The 13,964-nt window shown below is 50.8% G+C and overlaps 1 protein-coding gene across 1 annotated transcript; it reads left to right on the forward strand.

The window, feature by feature from the left end:
• The first annotated feature begins 1,488 nt into the window (after nt 1-1,488).
• RHOV (ras homolog family member V) lies at nt 1,489-3,562 on the forward strand. The gene is made up of 3 exons (XM_033108584.1): nt 1,489-1,889; nt 2,089-2,147; nt 2,345-3,562. The coding sequence occupies exons 1-3, from the start codon at nt 1,682-1,684 to the stop codon at nt 2,786-2,788; spliced, it is 711 nt and encodes a 236-aa protein (XP_032964475.1). The 5' UTR covers nt 1,489-1,681; the 3' UTR covers nt 2,789-3,562.
• Nucleotides 3,563-13,964: the final 10,402 nt, after the last annotated feature.

Raw genomic sequence — 13,964 nt, forward strand, 5'->3', positions numbered from 1 at the left:
TCTGGGGCAACTTCCCTAGGTTCCCTGAACAGATATCTAGCACCAGAAAGGCTTTCAGAAATAAACACACTTCACCTGTCATTTTATAGCGCTGAGGTGGATCAAGTGATTTCTCAGGAGTCATACAGCTAATGAGCTGAAGGACAAAAAATACTGGGACAGGTCTCTTGATGTCCAGGTCTTTTCAGATCCCCATTCTTGACTCCCATTCCCTTTGGAGGACAAAAAGAACAGCCTTCAAGACCTTCTGTGGAATACAATGGCAAAATTACACTTTGGGGCCTCTTTCACTTGCTAGGTGGATAAACATGTGGATGTGGCTGAGAAGTCTTTGGGACTATAATTAGGGATTATTAGTATCCCCAGACGTTTGGACATAGGGGATGTAAGATGTAGACATGGGGATATAGAAGTGAATACTAGGGATCCTACCATTTCCCCATAGTCAAGATTTTGATGGTTAAATCAGCAACTTTCTGTTGTCCTCAACTTTTGACTTAAAAAAAAAGTAGAAAAAGAAATCAAGGATCCTGAGACTTTTCCCAAGAGATTCAGGGATTTGGATTGACGGATTTTTATACTATCAACTATTTGAGAAACAGGATTATCTCTTTTCTTTAATATTGATTGCTCTCTCCCCCTCACAACACTCTTCCTGCAACAACTCCTGAATGGCATGTTTCTCAGTGATCTTTGCATACTCTGAGATGAAAGCCTGCCTTGGAGTTCAGAGAGAGGATTCTGGGCCTGCTGTCATTTGGTGGTGTGGTTGCAATAAAGAGATGAAATTAGCATCAGGCTACTCCTCACTTGCTCTCTTGGTGACCTTCCAACGGCTACCTTCCATATCTTGTCTCAGTCTGAAACTCCTTGAGGGCAAGGACAGTGGGTGGCCCAGAGCAGCACCAACAAATAGGTAATTACCATGTGTTTTTGACGATGATGACATTAGGGGCTCTGGGGACTGAGAATATTCAAATGAAGAATTGCCCCGGAAGGTCCTCCCCAGTGAGCTTCTCCAGCACCCGGAGTTCCTTGAGTTCCTTTAGCGGAGCAGAGTGAAGGTGTTTAAAGCTTGCCTTCAGGCTGAGTGTAAAGGAAGGGAGTACAATACATTCCTGACTGTTGTGTTCACGCTTGAGTTTATCTTCTGCCTCTTCATGATCTGTATATTTTTAAAAACCATTCTTTAATTAATAAAATTATTATCCAGACTTTAATTCATACAAACATATGTCCAGTTTTTTGTGTTAATTTAAACACAGGTTTAATTTGAACATGTTGCGATTGTTATGTGTTCCCAACTTGTTTCTTCCTCCTAACAATAAGTCCTCGATATCTTTCCCTGCCAAGATACCTCGATCTACCTCATTTTGGCGATTCTTTGTCCTTGTACCTCTGAGCGTCAGGCGTCCGCCTGCCTCTTTTCCTCAGGCTGTTTGAGATTGCCTGGCCTCGTGCTTTGGGTGCGCTGTTGGGGGAGGTCCCGAAGGAGGCCTGGCGAGTGGGCGGGATCCCGGCCGCTTGGGATATGCAGATGAGGTGGGCGGGGCCCACATAAACCTGCGGGTAGCGGCAGACCAATGCGCCTGGCCTTGGCGAACTCAGTCAGAGGCAGCCAGCAGAACCTGCTTCTCCGAGCGCAGCGGAGCCTGGTCCCGGGCTGTCCCCTGAGCGGGCCATGCCCCCGCGGGAGCTGAGCGAGGCGGAGTCGTCCCCGCTCCGAGCCCCGACCCCTCCCCCGCGGCGGGGCAGCGCGCCCCCGGAGCTGGGTATCAAGTGCGTGCTGGTGGGCGACGGCGCGGTGGGTAAGAGCAGCCTCATCGTCAGCTACACCTGCAATGGGTACCCCGCGCGCTACCGGCCCACGGCGTTGGACACCTTCTCCGGTACGTTCAACGGCCCCGGCGGCCGCGTGGCTGGGGGTGGGGGTTGTGCCCCCGAGGGTTGGGGCCCGGGCGCAGGTTGGAGGGCTTGGAAGCCCCCCGCGAGGGAGGCGGGAGCAGGCCCCGAGGTGGCGCTAGTGAGGCCTGGTGGACCCCTGGACCCTCTTCCTAAATCAGACTATCCCCTGCCCCGCCCCTACAGTGCAAGTCCTGGTGGATGGAGCCCCCGTGCGCATTGAGCTCTGGGACACGGCGGGACAGGTGAGAAGCTGGGAGCGGCCTCTACTGGTCTGGGGGGAGGTGGGCTGGAGGCCGGGAGGACCCCAGATGGATCAGGCATGGGGAAGGCCTTGGGCCCTTGCTTATGAGTCTCAGGTCTCCAACGCCAAGTCACAAGCGAATTCCCGCTCCCTGTGACAGGGAATAATCCTACTAATCACCTCGCCTTCCCATCCCAGGAAGACTTTGACCGCCTTCGCTCCCTCTGCTACCCCGATACCGACGTCTTCCTGGCCTGCTTCAGTGTGGTGCAGCCCAGTTCCTTCCAAAACATCACAGAGAAATGGCTGCCCGAGATCCGTACTCACAACCCACAGGCGCCCGTGCTGCTGGTGGGCACCCAGGCAGACCTGAGGGATGATGTCAATGTACTGATTCAGCTGGACCAGGGGGGCCGGGAGGGCCCTGTACCCCAACCCCAGGCTCAGGGTCTGGCCGAGAAGATCCGAGCCTGCTGCTACCTCGAGTGCTCTGCCTTGACGCAGAAGAACTTGAAGGAGGTGTTTGACTCGGCCATTCTCAGTGCCATTGAGCACAAAGCTCGTCTGGAGAAGAAACTGAATGCCAAAGGTGTGCGCACCCTCTCCCGCTGCCGCTGGAAGAAGTTCTTCTGCTTTGTTTGAACAACTATGGCAGAGTAGAGAGCAGTAGGCAAAAAGCCACAGACATCTGGAACCTGGGGTAGGGGGCCTTCGAGGGGGCTACTGGCAGGGCCAGGCCACCCCATGAGACTCAGTTCCATTCTGAACACTGGGGACACAGGCCTCTACCTGCCCACTCATGTGCCACAATGAGCTTAGGGCCTGGAGGAGGGAGAGCTGACTTAGATTTCTGTGGTCAAGGCTTACAGAGCAATCCCAGCACTTTGATTTTCATAGTATGGTCCTAATAGTGTCACCTCCAAATATTTGGGATCCAATTCCCAGTCAGTCTGGCTGAATTAGGAACTCTTGTGGCACAGGGGTGACAAAGAGTCCAGGGAATAGCTGGGTATCTTGGAGGGCTGGAAAGTGTCCAGCCTGGTTTGGAGAGAAGTTTTGGATGGACTGGGTAAGACAAGAGTCAGTGAAAAGTTGAGAGAGAGCAGAAAGTGAGGACTTGGAGCCTTTGGACAGGAGGCAGGCTGGGGAGCAGGAGGCAGATCACGAAGCTGGGTCTGGAAGGAGGAAGGACAAGGAGAAAGAGAGCAGAGAAGTGGGGCAGCTGAGGAGCAAGGCTGACACCTGGGCTGCCCTCAACCCCCAAGGCCAGGGAGGGCGGTGCTGGTTCCTGGGAAGAACTGGGTCTCACGGCTCCCTAAGCACTGCCCAAACTGGCTGGGCCAGGAGTGGGGCAGGAAGTGAGAGGCAAGGCCCACTGGGAGGAGGGGGAGGAGCTGCAAACTAGAGCCTGAATGAAGGAAGAAGGGGCTGGGGGAGGGGGTCACCTCTCTCTCCATGGTCACAGCCTATAGAAGGTAGGGCAGGGCAGAGTCTGCAAATAAAGCCTTAATGTTTCTGAAGCTGCTGTCTTTGTGTCATTTCCAGGAGCGGTCAGCCCATTGCTCTCTCATAGCCCTCCTCAAGGCCCAACAGTGTGGATAAAGACAGGTTGGGTACAGAAGGACTGAGCCTAGATTGAAAGGTGGGGGCTGGACTAGATGGGACAGTGTGATGGGAACTGGACTGGAGGGGGTGGGTTTGGGGCTCCCCTCTTGGGACTTAGCTGGTTCCCAGGAGAGGTAGCGTGGGAAGCAGCCTGGAAACGGGTTTCCCCAGGTGTCAGCGCCAGAGCTGCTTTCCCATGACCTCACCGGGCGGGTGGTGCCCCTCCCCTTTCTCCCTCCTTTCTAGAGCACCTTGCTCATGCTGAGGCTCTGGGGCAATCCTGAGCCTTCTAACCTTCCTTCTCTGATCCTTCTAACAGTCCTCAAGGCCCAGGGTCTCGGGTTGGGGGCCCCCTGTTTCAGAGCCTGAGCATGAGGGGACCCTCACACAGCCTAAACTTTAACCATTGGCCAAATTCTTGGACTTGGGTTGGTTGGACCCAGTCTTTGGCTTTGGCACTCAAAGTTCACATAAGGGCCTACTGATGGTCCAGGTGCCAGTTGTCAACAATTTAAACAGAAGTTTTGTCCCAGATATCCTATGGGAGTGAGGGTTCGTTGGGCGAGGGCTTTGAGAAGAGCAGAGATCCAGAGAACATTCTCTGGAATTGGAGCTGGAAGGAATTTTAAAGGGCACCTTAGGGGGAACACTTTGTTTTACCCAGAAGAAAAGTGAGCCCCAGAGAAAAAAAGGTAGTATCTCAAGTGAGTTATTACCAAGTGAATGTTAGAGCTCTTTGCAAACTCTTAGAGTTGGGTACATGGGTGTTATTTCTGTGGAGAGGTATTTCTAAGGCACACTTGGGACACCTGCTAGGCAGCGGCTGGCCCAGGTTAGCACTCACCCTGTCTCAACCCAGCTCCCTCTGTAGGAAGTTACAGCTGTGTGTGTGAGAGAGAAAGAGCATGGCTGAGGGACAGAAATCCCAGCCAAGTGAAACCTCAGATAATCCCCAAGTTTAGTTTTAATCAAGACTGTCCGGCTCCTGCCCCACCAGGGCCCATCCCCCAGAGCTCCAGCCACCTCATCTCCCTTTGTCCTCAGGTGGAGGTGCTGAACTGCACCATTGCAGCCAAGTCCTGAGGGGTCCCCCATCCTGGTTCCATGGCCTGCTGTTACCTCAACCCCGACGGACACACCTCACTCTGGGGCAGCGACTGGGGTTCAAGTTTAGGTTCTGACATCAACCATGACCTTAGGCAAATGTTTTCCCTTCTCTGTGCCTCACTTTCCTCATATGCAAAATGAAAGACTCAGGACTCTGGATTAGAGGTTTTTAAAGTGCTCCAAGGGACCCTAAGGGTGCCATGGGCTGGGGGAGGAAGCCTAATCTGGTGCTCTCTGCCACCCCTTCTGAACTTCCTCCCTTATTCTCTGATCGCGCCTCCGTGTCACTATGTCTCCTCTCCTGTAGAGTCACAGCCGGGTTAGTACCTCTGTCACCCTATGTCCCTGCCACTGCCTCCACCACTCGTCCCTCCAGTGCTGCTGACTTCCCTCTGGCGCCTCCCCACTCATGACTATTACCAGTTCTCATTGCCAGCAATGAACTCCCGGCTCCTCATTTCAGCCTTCTAGGCCTTCTCAAATCTGACACCAACCTGGACCAGCCCAGCCCATCCCAGTGATCCCCACTCCCTGATCCCCAATTGTTTCTTGACTTCTGACTCGAAGTCTTTACTTTTTCAAATCATCTAGTTTAGAAAGTGCTCCAGGGGTGGCCGGTTAGCTCAGTTGGTTAGAGCAGCTGTGCTCTTAACAACAAAGTTGCCGGTTCCATCCCCACATGGGCCACTGTGAGCTGCGCCCTCCACAACTAGATTGAAACAACTACTTGACTTGGAGCTGATGGGTCCTGGAAAAACACACTTAAAATAAGTTAAAAAAAAGAAAGTTAGAAGAAAAAAAAAGAAAGTGCTCCCTATGCCATGCCCTGTTTCTCCGCTAACCATCTTCCAGTACTCCCTTTCTCCAGGAAGTGTCTCTTGTATTAGTGTCCGCACTGCTCTCTTGGCACATAGGACACTCCGAATTTGGTCACTCGCTGAGGCTGAATCTCCCCCGCTAAACAGAGATAGATAGAGAGAGAGAGAGAGAGAGAGAGAGAGAGAGAGAGACTCATTCATGCCTCTGTGCTCTCACAGGGTCTGGGGCTCAATGTTTGCTGCTAACCCTGAAGTGCTTAAGATAAAAAGCCAACCAGTGAGCCATGGAGGGGACCCTGAGGATCAAGTTCAGCTCCAGGTTTGTGTGACTGAAGCCTAGAGACAGGCCTAAGAGCAATGGCTTGCTGGAAAGGCCCTATGAGGTGCAGGGCTCAAGCCGTGCAGGACCAGAGGGTCCAAACCCACCAGCTTGCTCTGCTTCTCTCTCTCTTTCCTTTTCTGGGACTTTTTTTTTTTGTTTTTTTTGTTTTATCTCTATCACTCTTTCCTTTGCCTCTTTTCCCCTGCTTTCTCCATTCTTGAATCTAAATTTAAAGGAATATTGATTATATTAACTGGATAAAGTTATATGTTTCTTACATACTCATATGCGTGTATACTTGTACGTATGTCCTTATCGACGTAAATTGTTTTTAATGTCTGTGTAATCAACCCTTAGTTGATTTTTTAAAAGTTTGTTTTATTTTTCTCCATAACAAGTACTCAGAAAAATTGGAAAATCCAAAGACTTAGAAGATTAAAAATGTATTAATAGTATTAACTCCCAAAGATAATAACATTTTGATATACTTCCTTCCAGTCTTGTATGCATATTTTTGCAATTTTTGTGATCATGTTGTATATACAACTTTGTATTTTTTGTTTTTTCATTTAAAGTGGCACCAGTGTTTTTTCATGTTATTATAAGCTCTGACCAGAGGTTATACCCATACTGTATGTTTGCTTACTATTTCACCCTGAATGCCATAATTTCTTCAACTAGATCTCCATTTGGGAATATTTAGGTTGTTTAACTTTTTTTCTATTATATGAAACTACAACAACAGTTGAGTATTTTTCCCACCATGGGTGACCACGTACAGAAAAGAAGTTCATCTTTGGCTTAGAGAGTGGGCCCCAATACAACCAATCTTTTAGAGGGAGCTTGGGTTTCTGTGTATGTGCGACTGGAGGGGGAGGAGCTCTTTCTGTTGGAGCATGACTAGCAGCTTGTGGGTGTTCAATAACTACTAAATGATGCCTAAGTGTGTATACATTATACATTTGTGTTCATGTACATTTCTCTGTGTCCCTGTTTTTGCTCTTATGTATTTAAAGTGGGTATTGTCTTTGTGCAAAACTCTGAATAATTCCATATATGTGCAAGTCTGTGTATCTATGTCTGTAAATGTGGGTGTCTATCTTTATGAAAGATGTATATATGTGTGTGTCCATATGTGTATTTTTATATATCCAGACGTCTGTCCTGAGCAGTGTGTATTATATATAATCCTATGTTTGTTTGTTTGTTTGTTTTCTTTTAAAAAGATTTTGTTAAAGGTCTTTATAGAACAACATCCAGACTCCAGAGGCAGCTGCCAAGGAGTCCCTGGTATGCTGGGTACTGGCTGGGGCCTGGCAGGTGGCTCTGGCTTCCCACCCTTCTGTTCTGAAATGGGGGTGGTGGGCAGCATCTCGTCTTTGGGTTCCACAATGCTCACATGGTCAGGCAGGGGCTTCTTAGGGCCAATCTTACCACTTGGGTCCCAAGGAAGCATGACCGTCACTCTGATGCCCAGCACACCCTGCCTGTCTGGGTGTGTATGTTGCTCTCTGTGCCTGTGTGCGCACATCTAGGTTGGGCCTAGTTTCTTAGTGTCCAGATGGCTATGTGTCTGTGTCTGCCTCGGCTTAATTCTGTGTGACGTCTTTCTCCCTGTGCATCTTGTGCTGGGTGTGCGCGCTGGGCCTGGGCTGGTGTATGCTGTTGTGTGCACACCTGAAGGAGCCTGCTTGCTTTCCCCCTGGGAGCAGAATGGTGCCCAGGGCAGAGGTGACGCACTCTCCCCGAGCTCCCCATTCTCCTGGGAACCAGCTTGGGAGAATGAGTGAGACCGAGAGCAGAGAGAAGACTGCGTCAGGAGCACCAGCCCCTTTTGCAACCAGCCCAGGCCCCAGGCGTTAATCTCCGTTTTCACAGGTCAGACCTGCCCACTGTGACTGGCTGCCAGGAACCCTGGCTCCCAGCACCCAGCACGGCTGTGCTGTCAGCGCCCTCCTTGGACCTGGGCCAGATCCTCCGGTGAGCAGAACTCAGCCAGCTGAGAGGACACATTAGTCACGCTGTGGTAAGAGCAGCGAGTGACTTCCTGGGTCTGGGCAATGCTAGCTGTCCCAGGGAACCATTGCTTTTTGTCCCTGTATGCAGCAGTGCTTGGGCAGCCTTTTCTCCTCCTATATAATTTTACATTCTTACAACTGAACTTCACAATAGCCCGATGGCTCTGACTAGCTCCAATTTTCAGATGAGGAGACTGAAGCACAGAGCCACACCACTAAAATAAGGCAGAGCTGGGCCTTGGGCCTGGGTTTCCTGACTCTGGGCCCAGCCTTCTTTCTAGTGTGCCATTTAGGGGGTTGTGTTCCCCTAGAAATGGTTCTCTTAGAGGGCAGGGCTGGGAGGCATGGTTTATGGGACAGATTAGGTTGTTGTAGGCCAGGGAGTGGGGCAAAGGGAGACCGGGCTGGAGGTGGCATGTGAGGAGAGGTGCCAGCACTGAACCAAGCCTGCCTCCCTAGTGGAATGTTTCCAAGGCTTTCTCCACCAAACACAGGATTTGTCCCATAATGAGGATGACCATAAAATGTATTGTCAGACTCGGGATAGTTTTGAGATTGAATGGAAGCTGTATTCATAACCCGGGTTTGTGGTCACGCTTCTCATTACTGCTTTGGAAGGCAGAACCGGTCATTGTCATCAGCTCCATGGCCCCCTTGACCTTCACCAGCGCCAATCTGCCTCTCTCCGCAGGTGTCCTGAGGACTCCCTGGCTCCTTGGCAGTGAGGGGCAACGGGAGACTTTGGGCCCAGTTTGGGCATAGGGGTTCCCTGGGGCCACTTGAAGCTGGAAGAAAAGCAAACAGCACAGACCTCCCTCCAGGACGCCTGACCTATGATGGCTTCCTCCCTCAGCCCTGTATTCTCTGTGGCTATCCTCCCCTGTCTCTGCCCATCTTCCATCCCTGCCCAGTAGTACCCTGCACCAGTGGGGAGCAAGCAAAGCCTGTCCCCAGAGGTCTCTCTCCAGGGACGGTGAGATCACTCTCCTGAAGAGACAAGGGACCCTTGATTCCTGGGGCTGTGTGCGTTTCACTACCCATGGCACCCCCTGATCCCTGCCCAATAGGCCATGTGCTCTGCTGACCACCCTGTCTCCCACAGGCTTCCTGTTCCAACCCCACCCCTGACTTGCTGGCTGGGTGACTTTGGGTAAATTACTGCCTTCCTCCTTGTCTGAGTTTCTCCCAGTTGTGAAGTGGGGCTAATACTCTCTGCCCCTCCCTGGCTCCCAGGGGACCTGCAGGGATAAGCAAGATAATAGCGGGGAACTGATTTACAGGAAGCTATCAAGAGCCAAGTAAGAGGTATCAGTGCTGGCCTGTGTTTACATGGGTGTGGATCTTGGGTTCCCAGCCTCCTGGGGCTTGGGACCAGCCCTGACAGCTTCTTGGCCTGGTTCTCGGCTCCTTTGTCCCACTTCCAAAGAAAGGATAGAAACCGAAGCCAGGAGTCTAGTCGTCTGGAGATGAGACATCAGAGCAAAAAGTTTGGGGCTCAGGAACACTGACCTCCTTGCCTAGTTCTGTCCCCGACCACTGGCTGTGTGACCTTGGGCCAGTCACTGCCCCTCAACGACTTGGCTTTGATAGCCTCCCCCAGCGATACACGCAGGGAGCCCTACAGCCTGTGACCAGAGGTCAACATCAGAGTTTTGGGGTAGGATCTTGTCATCTAATCCAAGTCCTTTATTTTTCCTAGACACTATGGGCCCCCTCTTGGGGGCCACAGACTAACCCTGGTCAGCTAATTAACCCAAGGTCATAACTGATTGCAAAGGGGATCATGCAGGAGAGGGTAAGTGGTCAGAGAAAATCTACTGGGAAGATAACCCCAAGTGCGTTAGTGGGTCGAGAACGTAATCCTGTATCATCAGTGTTTGGTTGCCCCTGTACCTCTCCCTCCACGCCTAAAAGTCCGCACAGGCCTGTCCTCAGCCCACAGCTGTCCTTGGTGAGGGCCCTGGGTCTTCTTCCCTTCCCCGCTGCACCTGCAACAGCCTCCACCTCAAATCCCTCCCTGCCCCAGAGGTTTCCACCAGGCTCCTCTGCGGCCACTACCCTCTCAAGGATCCATGATGGTCAGCCGCCCATCATCCCCGACTTCCTCTTCCTGACCCTGGTAGGCTTTTGAAGCACCTTGCCTTTGAACTTCCCTCTTCCTGGGTCTCCTGCGCTCCTCTGATCTTTCCTCCTCTGCTTTCCCTTCCTCCAAGAAGAGGCTCTGTCCTCACTTTCTGTTCTCTCCTCTCCAGGCCTGCTCTGCTTCTCTCTCACAGTAATCTGCCCACTCTTCCGTTTCACACTTACATGGCTTACTCCCAAATCCATCCTCTCCACCAAGCCCAGAATCTTCACCTCTAGCGTGTTCAGGCCTTGCCAGGTTGCGCTGTAGCCTGAACTCTCAGAGCTAACTGTATGGCCCAAGGACTACAAGACTCATGTTTTTGCCTTCTTCCTGGCTCTATTTTATGTTCCTTCTTGCTCTTTTTTTTTCCCATCTTATTCCTATTTTATACTCATGTTATGTCATAATTTATAGTCGCTTTTAAGCTGCCTTTAAATCCTTCCCCAGTAAGGCAAGGCATAAGCAAACAAAAAATAAGAACCCAACAATAAAATCAATAAAACTGGTGTTCATCTGGTACCTGGTGCCCCTCACCTTCTATCTGGTTTTCCAGAAGCCGCCCCTCCTCCACCTGGTCCTGTTTCTGTTGCTGGCACTACCACCCATCCAGGACAGAAAACGTGGAGGTACAACTGACTCAGGTTGTCCCTCTGCATAATCCAGTCACCAAGTCTTGGAGCTTCTCCCTTTTTTCCTCGGATCTCCAGAAGTTCCCTCTTCTTTTCCATCCCCATTGTTTCTATCCCATCTCAGAGCTTCATGGTCTGATTATTTGCTTCTTTCTGAAATATATCTGAATACTTGTTGTGGGGACAGAGTCCCAGAAAACAGTTTCCAGGCTCTCGGCCTCACGTAGAAAGGTGCTGGCTCAGGTAGTAGATGGCCATCAGCTGTGACTAGTTGGCCATCAGCTGTTACTGGTTAGCCATTGGCCACTAATATAACTGCTGTGGCTACGCTGGCAAGTGCGGATTGCGGATTGTAGATTGCAGAGAGGCGCGGATTGCAGTTAGCAAGTGGGGTCGGTGGCAGAGAAGCAGACGGCAGAGGCAGAAGCGGACATATGGCTCCTGCTTCCTGCGTCTCCAACCCAGCCGCCAGCGAGAATATAGTGGTATGACTCCCCTATCTATGGCTCCATGGGTGTTCCTTTTTGGCCTCACCATATCCTGCGTTCTTGTGCGGGGAGCAGGACCAGAGACCCCGCATGAAACCCTGCATGACACTTGTTCAAAAGTTAACTTTTTCTTATTACAAAAGCCATAGATATTCATTGCAGAAAATTTAGAAAATGCAGGTTGACCAAAAGAAGAAAACAAAAACCACCTGTGATTTCATCATGAGAGATAACATGTGGCCATTTGAGTAAATATTTTTTTTCAGTTTTGTTTTTAAATATACAGCCTTTTTTTTTTTTTTTTTTTTTTTGGTGCCAAAACAAGGGGCTTCTAAATTTCTTTCCCAGTTTATTCTTTTCTTGGTCTTCCTGGTTCTGGGCTCCATTTATAGAAACCCCAGGAGCCACTGCAGGCGGGAGAAGGATAGGCAAATTCTCTCAGAGAGCCTGTGGAAGAGTTTAGGCCGCCCCATGCGGAAGCTGGGCTTGGGGGCCTGGGGCTTCCCGGTGGCACTATTGATGACAACCACTCCCAGGGGCAGCTGAACAGTGCCTTCCCAGGCTTTCGTGTAGCTGCGGTTGGGTGGGGAAGGGAGTGGTTTTGTGCAATAGGGCAAACCACTCCTTGTTCAGGGCTGTTTGTTTAAGCGGGCAGGGATGGGTTGGGGAGAAACAATGCAGTTTTTGTCAGTGTTTATTTGAATTGTTAGGACAAATAGGTTTTGGAGAAAACTCCTCAATATAGGGAAGGCAGGATGGGTTATAAGGGATACGATGATGGGAATCCCAAAGTTGAAAGCCTGAGAGCAGCAGGCAGGGTTGGGGCTGTGGACGGGTTAGTGCCTGCCTAGCACAAGTGGACCTGAACTTGGCAGGCATGTTGGTCCTGGATTGCCAGTCCCTCAAATTTTCACAGGAAGCTAGAAATGTGGACTTTTTAAATTTCCTGACTCTTTAAATGTTGGTAACTAACTAAAGAAACCACTGTTTGGGTCAAAGTATAATTGCAGGCTGCCAGGTACAACCTTTCAACTAGCCTTTACTATAAAACCTACTACGTGCTTCACATAGGTTACCCTGCCTTATTTACTGGGTGTGGCTTCCTCCCTCTTTCCCTCCCCCTGTGGTGCGACCTCTAGTGATATGGCCTGCTTACCTGTCCATTCCTTAAAGCTGAGTTGGATCACCCCTTCTCCTGCTCAAATCCCCAAGTGCTCACCAATCTGTCCTCCACCCACCAACCTCCCAGCTTTCACTCTCAATGCTTGAGCCAAACAGCAGCTTGCTGGTCCCCAAACAAAACAAGATCCATGATCTCCAGTGCCCAGCCTTGTTCACTATGCTTTTGTTATGCTTGGAACACCCACACCCACCTGCTCATCTCACTTTATACCTCCTCTGTGAGGCCATGTCTCAACATCCTTCTTAATCTCCATGGCTTGACCAGCCTCTGTTTTCTTCAACAGCCATTTGTCTGATACCTCCTATGCACAAGCATGAGGGATGCTGAGATAAATAAGGCCCCCTCTCCGCCCTGAGGAGCCTCAGCCACATAAGGGCAGACATACACTATGTGGGCCATTTGCACGCTGATGAGCTGTGTACAGCATGACGGAATAGGGAAGCAGGGAAGGCATTTTTGAGCTGGATCGTGGGGTAAGTAGTTTTCCAGGGGCAAAGAGGCATTTGAGATAGAGAAAACTGCCTGTGCAAAGGAATGGAGGCATGAGGTTCTGAAAAAGGAGTCTTGGGTGGGGATGGAATGAAGACAGCTGGGGAAGTCACAGAGATGAGCGGTTTGGGAACCAAATTGTTTTGTTACAGTATTTGCATCCCTTCTGCCAGCACTGCAGGAGAGCAGGGGCTGCGTCTCAGCTTTCACTGTTCACACCTGACACCTGCCTGGGACTGCGTACTCTGCTCAAACCCTTGCAGCAGAGAACACAGCACCCAGTGGCCGTGAGCGCGCCCTCTAGCGGCCCCTGCGCGATCCCACCTCTTGCTGCCGTAGTTGACTCAGCCGTGCCCTGCCTCCATCCCTGTGGCTCTTACTGGGATGGGGCTTTGCCTGGCACGGTCTCACTTCATCCCCACCCCTCCCTGAGAGGAGGATGTTCCCTTCGGTCCAACATACACTTATTAAGCACTTATTCTGTGTTGATCACTGTTCTAGGCATTGGGATACAGAATTTAATGAGCCATTAATCACCCCAGCCCTGGAAATGCTCTTAGAGAACCAAGGGATGATGGGAGTTGAGTAATGATTGGTAGTGCTGGTGGGCCTAGAGGAGGGAGCTAGCCGGTGTTGAGCCTTCGATGGATGAGTGGCTGGAAAAGTAGGAAACAAAAATGCAGTGCCCTATGAAATGGAAAGAGCCAAAGCAGATAACAAGCCAGACCGCCTGCCATCTACTCAATATTTAGTCAACCTCTACCATTTACTAAGGGAGAAGAGGGTGCTAGAGACCCAGCGATGACTAAGGTGCCCTCTGTACCTCTAGGAGCTGAATCGAGTGGGAAGACTGTTAAATAAATGCATAGGAAAAGGCAGTGCCCTGTGCTCAGGGTCCTGTTAACAGACACAGGGGTGTGGAGCAAGGAGTGCCCCCCCATGGGTGTGTACAGGATTTCAGGAATAGAAACTTGAGCTTAGGCTGAAAGATGAGAAAGGGGGAGGTGGGCCATGATGAAAGTACAACAGGCTCA

The sequence above is a fragment of the Rhinolophus ferrumequinum genome, chromosome 6, assembly GCF_004115265.2.
Source record: "Rhinolophus ferrumequinum isolate MPI-CBG mRhiFer1 chromosome 6, mRhiFer1_v1.p, whole genome shotgun sequence".
NCBI classification, from domain to species: domain Eukaryota; kingdom Metazoa; phylum Chordata; class Mammalia; order Chiroptera; family Rhinolophidae; genus Rhinolophus; species Rhinolophus ferrumequinum.

Coding starts and splice junctions, on each gene's coding strand:
- RHOV (XM_033108584.1), top strand. CDS start 1,682: ATGCCCCCGCGGGAGCTGAGCGAGGCGGAGTCGTCCCCGCTCCGAGCC. Junction 1,890..2,088: donor GGCGTTGGACACCTTCTCCG/GTACGTTCAACG, acceptor CCGCCCCTACAG/TGCAAGTCCTGGTGGATGGA. Junction 2,148..2,344: donor TCTGGGACACGGCGGGACAG/GTGAGAAGCTGG, acceptor TTCCCATCCCAG/GAAGACTTTGACCGCCTTCG.